Here is a 12,202-nt window from a genome sequence, read left to right as displayed (position 1 = left end):
TCTGATTGTTTAATTTATGCGTGTTGTTCTTTGTTTGTTTGCTCTGGGAAGGTTGAGTCCATTACTGTATTTTCTTCTTCTTCTGATTGCACATTATTTTGTTCCAGTATTTGTTGAACTTGTTGTTTGATGTTTTCTAATTCTGACTGTGGTATCCCGTTATTTTTTATTATTACACGGATCTGATCAGCTAGTCGTTCTGTTAAAAATTTTAATTCCGGGTATCTGGTAATAAATGTTGTGTATACTTGTGATCTGTATCCAGTTGTGTTGGTTCCTAGGTTTGTTGCTTGGTAATAACAGAACATGAGGTGTCGATTAACTTCGTCTGACCGTCTCATCCTCTGTCTTTGTTTTCCTTCTAGGGTGGTTGCAGGAAGCACATCCTGCAAAACACCTCTATTTGGATTTAAATCATTTTTCAGTTGGCTAGCAGTGTCGTTACCATTGTGGGCGGGCATAGGGTTCAAGCGTCATCCCCAACCATGACGGCGCTTGTCTGAGGCTTCTTTAGTTCTGTCCTGAACCAACTAATCACACTAAAAGGGGGGTTAGCCCTATTAGTGGTTTGTTCTTTTCGTCACCTTTTACGACTGGCAGAACATACCCGAGGCCTATTCTTTTCCCGGGCCTCCAACGGGTTTATTATTATTATTATTATTATTATTTACTTTCTCAGACGTTAAGTCTGGTTAAAAATGGAAAGTGACGCGGACCTTGATCAGGCGTCACTTCCTTTTAACTGTATGGTATGTGTTATATTGCATTTAGGAACTTTCGGGTAATTGAACATGTATCAATAATTACTGATTTCTGTAGTTGTATATATACGTTTGGATGTAGCTCTATTGCATTGATGTACTGGTGGATATTGTGTGGTATGACTCCTGTAGTTGATAGTATAATTGGTATTATGTCAACTTTATCCTGATGCCACATGTCTTTGACTTCCTCAGCCAGTTGGATGTATTTTTCAGTTTTTTCTCCTGTTTATTATTATTATTATATATATATATATATATATATATATATATATATATATATATATATATATATATATATATCTGCTTGTGTCTGTATATGTGTGGATGGATATGTGTGTGTGTGTGCGAGTGTATACCTGTCCTTTTTTCCCCCTAAGGTAAGTCTTTCCGCTCCCGGGATTGGAATGACTCCTTACCCTCTCCCTTAAAACCCACATCCTTTCGTCTTTCCCTCTCCTTCCCTCTTTCCTGATGAGGCAACAGTTTGTTGCGAAAGCTTGAATTTTGTGTGTATGTTTGTGTGTCTGTCGACCTGCCAGCACTTTCATTTGGTAAGTCACATCATCTTAATCTCAATTTCAAGTCTAATTGTAACAATCAAAATGTAGAAATTTAGGCCTTTAACTGCTAGTGAGAAAGACAAGAGTGGGTGCTGGAACTTTAAAGCAAAATGTTAGTGGAGAGTGAATAAGATCAGTTGTTAGGCGACAAAACAGTTTAAAAAACTGCAGATTCTGAAGGTACAGTAAACAGATATATCAAAGAAGTAAAAACTGGACTTTAATCATGACTCTTGCATTAGTAAAATTTATCTTAAAAAATGCTAACGAAACTAAGTATTTCCAGGCTATGTTTAAAAAAATGTGTAAAAAGCAAACCAAACAATAGCACATAATGGCATTCCAAACACCTGAAAAAAGTGGGAGAGTTAATTTAAATGCTACTCAATTGATTTAAACTCGGCACTGACATCAAATTGTGAACATCAGTATGTCAAACCACAATATAACTACAAATTTATGCACCCACAGTAGAGGAGTCAGCAAGGCAACACAAGTGTAGAGAAGTGTATAATTTGTGTGTAGTCTGCACTAAATAGGTGATAAAAGAGTACTACACTACTTCTGAAACAATACTGGTTCATAAAATGATGATGAAGTGAACTACTAAAATAAATCAGATAGTGAATTCCACAATTGCAGCAGAGGTTTCCGTAACACAGAAATTTTGGCCTAGAACTCGTGATAATGACAGACAAATCATAAAACTTTGCATGTCTGCAAGTTGCACACATGCTGCAGCAATGTCATCAAATGGCAACTTTCCGATTGCCCCTTATACCGTAACTATATTCCTACTGCTCGTTTTTGCTGCAAAAACACTTTAGTTACTTTAAGTAAACTGCCCTGAAGAAAATTCATTAAAACAACAGGGAGTGAAAATATGCCAAATAACTCAACAATCTTTTCTCTCTGTCAGTACAGGACAAAATGGGAAGAAGGTGTACTAAACTGTGAAAAATGGAGCAAAACCGAAACAGTGAATGGTCCAAGCTTACCAAGTGCAATGTTGAGGCGGCTACAAGAGCCTTGGCATCATGGTTAAATGATCACGGTGTTTGACTGCAAACCAGATGAGCCATGTTCAAAACTCCCTTGTACTGTATATATATATATATATATATATAGAATATGAGTCAAATGGTAAGAATATATTACTGTTGCAAGTAAATGTGATGAATAGTGAGACCAGGCGACATACACTATGTGATCAAAAGTACCCGGACACCTACTGCCAGGTACTCCATATCAGCGACCTCAGTCGCCATTAGACATCATGAGAGCGTAGAATGGGATGCTACGCTGAACTCACGGACTTCTAACGTGGTCAGGTGATGGGGTGTCACTTGGGTCATATGTCTTTATGTGAGATTTACACACTCCTAAACATCCCTAGGTCCACCGTTTCCGATGTGATAGTGAAGTGGAAATTTGAAGGGACACATACAGCACAAAAGCATACACGCGGACCTCGTCTGTTGATTGACAGACACTGCCAACAGTTGAAGAGGGTCGTAGTGTGTAAAAGCATACAAGCCAATATCGTCTGTTGACTGACAGAGACTGCCGACAGTTGAAGATAGTCGTAATCCAGACCATCACACAGGAATTCCAGACTGCATCAGGATCCACTGCAAGTACTATGACAGTTAGGTGGAAGGTGGGAAAACTTGGATTTCACGGTCGAGTGGCCGCTCATAAGCCACACGTCACGCCAGTATGCCAAACGACACCTCGCTTGGTGTAAGGAGCGTAAACTTTGGACAACTGAAAAGTGGAAAAAACATTGTGTGGAGTACACAAGGAGGTGATCCAATGGCAGGGTGTGGATATGGCGAACGCCCGGTGCACGTCATGTGCCAGTGTGTGTAGGGCAAACAGTAAAATTTGGAGGCGGTGGTGTTACGGTGTGGACGTGTTTTTCATGGAGGGGGCCTGCACCCCTTGTTGTTTTGCACGACACTATCACAGCACACGCCTACATTCATTCATGTTTTAAACACCTTCTTCCTTCCCACTGTTGAAGAGCAATTTGGGGATGGTGACTGCATCTTCCAACACAATCGAGCACCTGTTCATAATGCACGGCCTATGGCAAAGTGGTCACATGACAATAACATCCTTGTAATGGACTGGCCTGCACAGAGTCCCGACACGAATCCTATAGAACACCTTTGGGATGTTTTGGAACGCCGACTTCATGCCAGGCCTCACCGACTGACATCGATACCTCTGCTCAGTGCAGCACTCCTTGAAGAATGGGCAACCATTCCCCAGGAAACCTTCCAGCACCTGACCGAATGTAAGCCTGCGAGAGTGGCAGCTGTCATCAAGGCTAACGGAGGGCCAACACCATACTGAATTCCTGCATTACTAATGGAGGGTGCCACGAACTTTTAAGTCACTTTGAGCCAGGTGTCTGGATATTTTTGATCACATAGTGTATCGTATGGACACCTCACAGAAATGAAAAAACTGATACATCGGTGTGAACTACGTTACAACAAAGGAATTCAGGAGTCAAAACTTCCAAAATGGAACGAAACTTCGAAAATGTCAAAAACGTGTGTTTTGACAGACCACACGGAGGCATAAATCACTCACTCGCCACGTGCATGAATTAGGTACATTAATAAGAGATTCCTTTCATATGACAAACATAGTGTTACTAATGCCACGTATGACACACCAGATGCGTATTCCGGTGGAGGATTCGGTTGACCTGTCATCAAAAGTTTGCAGTTCCCATTCAAAAGCCAATTTTTTTGGCTGTTAATAGAGTAGCTGCGCAGAATCAACTTTCATTATAGATCCATTCCTTACATCTCACTGTACCTTGGAGGGGGAGGGGGGGGGGGTACGGAGGGGGACTACTAGGGAACTTTGAACACAGCTCACCCCCCTCACATTCTAATACCCTGACCATGGCACCACGGCTCTTTCACACTGCTCTATGGACCATTGAACCATTCACTGTTTCTATTTTGCCCCCCCCCCCCCCCCCTTTCACAATTCAGTACACTTTCTTCTGTTTTCTCGCTTGATCTGTGTTGATTTCGACAGGTGTCGACTGGGCTGTCTTACCACTAAATCTGAGGGGGGTGTGATGAAGCGTTTCTCTTGTGAGGTGTAAGACTACACAATGTATGGAGCACTTTGTTCTTTAAAACAAAACTGCAGTGTGTTGTTTAAACAAGAATCATAAAATGTCTTAGAAATTAAGATTCGGATCCACTTTAATGTGGCCATAGCTGCAAAGTGTTGTGGCAAGAAAACTGCAACCTTCACAAGTCATTTGGCATTTTCACAGATCAGATGCCGAAATCTTACAAACAGTGCCCACTACAAGACAGGATGCTACCTGGTGGTGTTGTGAGCAGGTGACACGGTACAGAAAGTACAAGATTATCAGAAGTGATTGAAGCAATTTCCTAAATTCACTGTAGCAACGTTAATTGAGATATTTTCACAAAACTCAGCTCTATAGAAAAACTGAAAAAGTTTTGTACTGTTGCAGCCATACATCAGATTTCTGGTATCAGAGCACAGCAGTGAGCAGATAGGCAAGATGGCAGCAGACACACAGTGCTCAAAATACATTCACATCAGTCTCCCACAACAGTGCAACGAATTTCAGAATGAAATACAACAGAGCTCAATAATTTCACACGCAGCCCATAGAAGTCGACAAACAGAGCAACCGGAGAGCTGAACATACCACAACTGACTTGGTGCGGTCACAACACCTTATCGAAGAGAATGGGTTTTGTGAGAAACTCATCTTCAGCGAAGAGGCAACATTTTTTGAAAAGGCACAATGTGTGAATCCCTGTGCTATCGTGCAGCACATTTGATATTCATCAGCAGTTAATGTGGCCTGTGCAGTCTCATGGTTTAAAGTTAATGGTTCCTTTTCCTTCTGAGAAAAGACCATTACAGGACACGTGTATCTGGACATAGTGGAAAATTGGATGATGCCACAGCTGGATATCAACAGTGTGGACTTCATCTACCAGTAGAATGCTGTTCCATCCCATTTCCACAATGATGTTTGCGAATTCTTAAAAGGAAAATTGAGAAACCGACAGACTGGTCGTGGTGAGGTTGATGATCAGCAATTTGTGCCATTGTCAACAAACTCTCTTCACCTGACCCCGGGTGATTTCTTTGTCTAGGGTTAGGTGAAAGATTCAGTGCTTACGCCTTCTCTACTAACAAACCTACCAGAACTGTATGCTCACATCAACAGTGCTTGTGAACAGATTGATGGGAAATGCTGTGTGACACAGGGAAAGAGCTTTATTATTGACTGCATATCTGCACAATAAGTTGAGGGGAGGGGGCAGCACACACACAAGTGAAAAAAAGAGGACAGGGTGTATACGTGGCCAAGGAAAAAAAATTCCCGGATTTTTCCCGGATTTCGTGGTTAAAAGTACACTTTCTCCCGAGTGAAAATACAATTTTTCTGTGCTAAGTGACAGTACACTCTTCCTCAGCACTGTAAAACTCATCAATCCTTTGAATGTTTATGGTTTTATATACGGACATAGAATTTCCCGGCACTTCAGAAAATGAAACTCAGGAGGGAAAAACACGTTTTGAAAGACCTTCGATGTGCAGCAACATGTACGCTGCATATTTCCGTATTACGAAGGTATAAATTTGAATGCTACCAAACATGGCATGTCACTTTCCTCACTTTCCGAAAACACTGAAATCGAGACAGCGATGCGCTTTTGTAAACCAGCCATAGCACAAATCACGTGATCTCGCCAGCTGATGACAGCATAGGACACGTGACGTAGTCAGCCAATAGCAGCAATATCACTCTTAAGTAGCGCGAACACACAAATAACAAAAATTAATTGTTTAAATTAAAGCTGGAAGAGAAGGTTGATCTTTTTGCGCGTGTACACTTTAAGATACATCACACAAATGTGCCAGTAAAATTTTTAATAATGATGTAAATGTCTGATCTTCTGGGCTCGAAATTCTTCTAAATGGTCATCCTCAAAGAGTTGATTTTTAAATGAGAATCAAACGCTTTGTGATTTAAGAAATTCATCGTTCATTCTCACACACAGTTCATCTTGCGTAAAAGGAAATTTGGTTTGAATGTAAAGCTTTTCAAACCACCACTCGCAATATTTTCCTGCGACCTGTTAGAAATAGGTTCGTTTCAGCAGTTGGAAGATAGCGCCAGATAACAGGCGTCACCGCGCTTACGCAGCTACGATGACATACGAAGCCCATATGTTCGTACGTGTAAAACATTAAAAGATCTTACATTATGTCATAAAAGAAACAAGACATCAGAGGATACTTCAAGAGCATCGGAATTTCGTGAACCATACTAAAATGCATAATTCGGCTTAAAATACCCATTCGTATGTCCAGATTCGTAGGTAAATTTTCTTGGAGTACCAGTACTGTATTATCTCATGTTTGGTTCTTTATTATGGCATAATGCCGTACATGCACTTGAAATGCAGCGAACAGCTGAAACTAGCCATAGTGTTAAATTAAACACTTCATTTCAAATAAATTGACTGCCTCAGCAGAAAAGATTAATGAAAGTCAAATCTCTTTAGAAAACCGACAAAAATAACTTCATTGTTCTGCAAGGCGATTAATGCTTGACTGTCAGGAAGGTGGAAATAAAATCTAAAACTAATAACATATTTTAGCCTTCCGTAATGCATCTGATAACTCCCGGATGCAAAAATCCGTTTATCATTTAACGTGAGAGCAATAAACGAAGAGGAAGCAACAAAATCACTGAACGTAAACACAGGTCATGTGGTGATGACCCATCTCCCCACCACAACTTAGACTGCTCTGGGCATCAGCCCCAGATTTACTATATTTCCGAACTGGGGCAATGTTAAGTAGTGGCGCCCAGCCATACTTCCTGTAACCAGAAGCGAAAGAAGGTACTACTCCTACGCGACTCAACTGCGCATGCGCAATAGCCCGCCCGCAACTGCTCAAACGAGTCTAATTTAAACAGTTGTCACATCACGCTCATCGGAGGAAATTTGTTGTTATGAAGCATTGCATAGTCTTCCTAAAGATTTTGACACACTTTGCTGTTGGCAGAAGCTTGTATGAGCACTGTGTTTTGTTTTTGTATATGGGACATTTCCTTTGCAACATAAGTTTTATTTTCATTTTGTTTTTTTTCTCTCGTTTATGTTTTGTTGCTGCAGTATTATTCTGCAATGGCGAGATACAGTAATATCCTTTGTTACAGTATGGGTTCTTAACAGTCAAAATCACAAAAATTTAACTCAAAACTAAAACAATGAAAAATTCCCGGAATTCTAAACAATTCCCTGGTTTTCTCCCGGATGAAAAAATTCCCGGGTTTTTCCCGGATCTTCCGGTTGTCCCAGGTCGTATACACCCTGAGAAGAAGAAGAAGGATTCATTGAGTTTTTCTGTGTGTGTACGAAGCACTGTGACAATATGCCGAATAATATAGCTACAGCAAATATGTGAAATCACTTCAATTATTCATAATAATCCTTTATACAAGGGAAGCAGAGATGACTGAAGAATCATTCAAGCAATAATACTGGTTGTGAATGAGAAATCCACTGAAATAAGTGACTCTGACAAAGGGCTGATTGTTGTGGCTCGGTGTCTGGGAATGAAAATCTAAGAAACAGCAAAATAGTCAGCTGTTCGCGTCCTACTCTCGTGAGCACCTACAGAAAGTTGTCGAGGGACGGTGGAACCACAAGTGAGCAAAAAGTGTTGAATGTTCACACTTTATCAAAGAATGTGTAGATCAGAGACCCCACTGTAACACAGGATAGGTGGTAATTGGTGGCAGATCTCGCGTAGGTCGGAGACTTGGCCACTCTGTAAAGCAGGATAGGTGGGCTATCTGTGGCAGATTACAATGCCGGTGTAAGCACAAGTGTTTCACGGCACAACATTCAGCGCACACTGTCAAATGTGGTACTCTGCGGCAGATGCAGATGCCACAATAATCATTGTTCACAACTCGAATGGGCTCAGGATCAACGAGATTGGACAGCCGATTGATGGAAATATGTTACCCGATCAGCTGAATCACACTTCTCGTTACACCAGGCTGATAGCTGTGTTCAGGTAAGGTGGACTATCACGTCCAGATACACCGTCAACCGGGCACACGATCATTAAAAATGTGCACGGCACCACAGACATGAGCCAGTGGGGGTGGTATTTGTGGTATGGGGCACATTCACTTGGGCTTCCACATGACTTACCGTTGTAACTGAAGACACCAGTTTAACATTATTGCAAACCACCTGCATCAACTCATGCTGGTGTCTTCCCAGCAGCAGACTTTTGGTACAGTGGTTCGAGCAGTACAATAGTGAACAAACACCGATGCCTCGGCCACCAAATCCGATCTATTTGTACCCCACTGTACACACATCTTACATTTTTGGCCATTAGCAATGCACCCACAAACCAGTGGCAACAAATAATTTATGGGAATTGTGTGAACTCTGTGTAGACATCTGATGCCACATATCTGCAGAAACCTGACGAGGACTTATCAAACTGATGCCACACAGAATTGCTGCTGCATTTTGTTTGAGCTTCAAAAGTGGGCCGACACATTATTAAATGTGTGGTCATAATGTTTTGGTTCATCAGTGTATAAGGAGCAGTGAAAGGTAAACAGAACGCTCGCCGCAATGGGACTGCGGAACAGTTTGACAAACGTGTTGAGGTATCTCTCCCATCGGGAGACGAGATGACCGATTCCTGTTTCATAGAAAGTGGTCAGCCACTGGCAGATCCACAGTCGCACCCATTCTTGCGCTTCCTCACACGACTGGAACCGACATTAACGCACGTGCTTCTTCAGATTGCCAAAAGTGAGAAATTCACACAGTGAAAGGTCTGGGATGCACAGACGATATTGCAGTGTTTCCCAGTCAAATCTCTGGAGAGTAGCTTTATCCAACTAGCGGTGTAGGGGAGGGCGTTACTGTAAAACAAGACAATTCCATCCGACAACACTCCTGGGCTTTCTGACTTTACAGCATCTCACAGGTTCCGCATAGTGTCTCGATAGCGGTGCGCATCGATTGTGATTCCACACGCGAGGAACTCTACGAGCAGAGGGAGTCATCGTGACCTTGCTGTAACTTGTGTGAACAGCTTAGGAATTCTTTGACGGAGAAGATTTGGGTTGTTTGCACTGTTGGCTTTGATGTTTGCCCTCAGATTCTAAGCGGTAGCACCACGTTAGGTCACGACGACCTCCTCCTCTGACCACAGTGGCCTTCAGCTCGTCGAGATCCTCGAGCGTGGGAACATGACCGATGCATGACCCTATAAAGACAATTTGCAGAAACTAGAACACACCATAAAGTCAAAACGCCCAGGAAAGCTGTCGGACAAAATATTACAGTTGACGATAATGCCTGCCCTCGTATTCCCAATAGGACAAAGGCTGCCCTTCAACAATTTATCTGGGAAACACTGCAACATACTCAGTACAGCCTGGGCCTATCATTGTGTGATTTTCACATTTCTGGTAACCAGAAGAAAGACACGTGTGGATGTCAGATTGACTGAGACGAGGAAGTGTTAGAGGGGGTGCGGTCATGGACCCGTCAGGGCCAAAAGCGTTTTTCGAAACAGGTATCGATATTCACGTCTCCCAGTGAGATAAATGTCTTAGTTTATGTGATGATTACTTTCGAATGGGGCCATTCCACAGTCTCGCAGTGGCAGGTGTTTGGTTTTCATCCGAGTGCCCATCATGTAAATACTATAATTTAGTGCTCATATATATATGCTACAATTTAGTGCCATTAGAAGCTGCATCTTGAAAATAACACACCTTGTCCAAAAATTGATTGGTGGCTGATGTTTTCATCATAAAGAAATTTAAACTTAAAATGGATTCAGAGATTTTCCCTCAGCTCATACAACAAACCTACCTGAATATCCAGATTCCTCGGAACGTGGAATGTGTCACCAGCTCTGCCATTCTCCACATGTCGGCCCCCCTTCTTAGATTTGGGTTTGTCCTTAGGGACTCCGGCAGCTCTCCGCAGTTCGTCATCGGTGGGATACAGGAAGCGAATGAGCCTGTGGGAGAGAAATGATGAATTGTGATATTATCCTCCACATTGCTATGAGAGAGAAGCACCTTGGCTGTGTCACAAGCAAATATGGAGAACAAGCAAATAGTCTGCTGCTGACAAATGAATGCAATAAATTACTTTGAAAACTGTCGAGATGGATGGAATGTGTAGTTCAGATGTAATGAAACTATTTGTAACTGTACTTAATTTAATAATTTAAAGAAATTAGTGTTGCTGTTGTGGTCTCAGTCTGAAGACTGGTCCAATGCAACTATTCATGTTAATCTATACTGTAGAAGTCTTTTCATTTCTGCATTACTGATGCAACCCACATGCATTTAAGTCTGCTTACTGCATTCAAGCCTCAGTCTCCTCCTACAATTTTTACCCCACACACACACTCCATGCCATTACTAAACTGACAATTCCTCGGTGCCTCGGGACATTACCTATCAACTGATCCCTCCTTTTAGTAAAGTTGCGCCACAAATTTATTTTTCTCTCTACTCGGTTCAGTACTTGCTCACTATTTTTATCTGTACGAGACCAGTCTCTGAAATTGTGTCATTTCATTTATATAAATATGTGCACTTGGGTTTCAGGCTGGATCCCCATTTACATTCGATGCTGGGTTTTAGGCTGGATCCCCCATTTACGTTCAATGCTGAGGTGCTATCTCAGAATGGGGAGAGCCCCGGCAATTCTTTTCATGTGTAAGAGGGAATTTAAAGTAGACTGTGGTGGCAGTGAGACTCTGGATTGAGGCATGCCAGGGTCATCAGTGCAGTTGTGTGACCCGCTGTGCCAAGGTGGCTCAGTGGTTAATGCACCTAACTACTAAGCAGGACACCCTGGTTCGATTCTTGGCCTTGGTACAAATTTTCACTCACCACTTCAGTCTATGTACGAGGGTATTTCGGAAAATAAACACACACCGCACGCCAGAGGAACAGAAGAGTTTTGGCAAGCAAGTTGGCAACACTGGTGTTAACCTTGAACCATTAGCTTTCTCCTCGCGGTCGTTCGGCAGTTGAACGTTGCTTCTGGTTGGAGTAGGTCTTGTTTAAAATGGCTGCGCCGATTCAGAATCCCGCCAAATGTGAAGTGCGCTCCATCATACGTTTTCTTCATACAAAAGGTCAGCGACCAGCGGATATTCACAAACAAATTGTTTCTGTTTATGGGAACATTATGAATCGACAAAATGTAATGAAATGGTGTCGTCATTTCTCTTAAGGTAGGACCGATGTTCATGACGAACAAAGAACACGTCGGCCATCTGTGACCTCTGATGCCCTTCTTCGGAGAACGGAGGAAGCAATTTGTGGGAATAGACATCTCACATTGAACAAATTGCATTGAATCATACCGGACGTGCCAATGACAACTCTTTATGACGTTGTGACTGTCAAGTTAGGGTACAGGGAATTGTGTGCATGCTGGGTTCCAAAACTGTCAACGGAAGAACACAAAAAGAAAAGGATGGGCTTTGCAGTCGACTTCCTCACATGCTATGCTGAAGCAGGTGACGAGTTCCTTGATCACATTGCGACAGGTAACGAGACGTGGGTTTATCACCATGCACCTGAATCCAAGCAACAATCAATACAATGGCGCCATTTGAATTCAGCAAAAGCCAAGAAATGCAAAACGTTGATATCAGCGAAGAAAGTCATGGTTTCTGTTTTTTGGGACAGACAAGACATTCTTCTGTTGGAATTTATGCCTCCTGGAGTGTCAATTAATGCTGCTGCACATTGCCAGACTTTGAAAC

The 12,202-nt window shown here is 42.2% G+C and overlaps 1 protein-coding gene across 1 annotated transcript in view; it reads right to left on the bottom strand.

Moving 5' to 3' along the window:
* The window catches only part of LOC126215078 (transmembrane protein 161B), a 101,595-nt gene that overhangs the window by 65,388 nt on the left and 24,005 nt on the right, over positions 1–12,202 (bottom strand). The window contains exon 3 of the mRNA XM_049941727.1: positions 10,282–10,432. Within this exon, the coding sequence (XP_049797684.1) occupies positions 10,282–10,432 (151 nt within the window). The remainder of the gene's footprint in view (positions 1–10,281; positions 10,433–12,202) is intronic.

The sequence above is a fragment of the Schistocerca nitens genome, chromosome 12 (assembly GCF_023898315.1).
Source record: "Schistocerca nitens isolate TAMUIC-IGC-003100 chromosome 12, iqSchNite1.1, whole genome shotgun sequence".
NCBI lineage: Eukaryota > Metazoa > Arthropoda > Insecta > Orthoptera > Acrididae > Schistocerca > Schistocerca nitens.
Note: the sequence above shows the minus strand (reverse complement) of the source record. Positions and strands in the feature narration are given on the sequence as shown.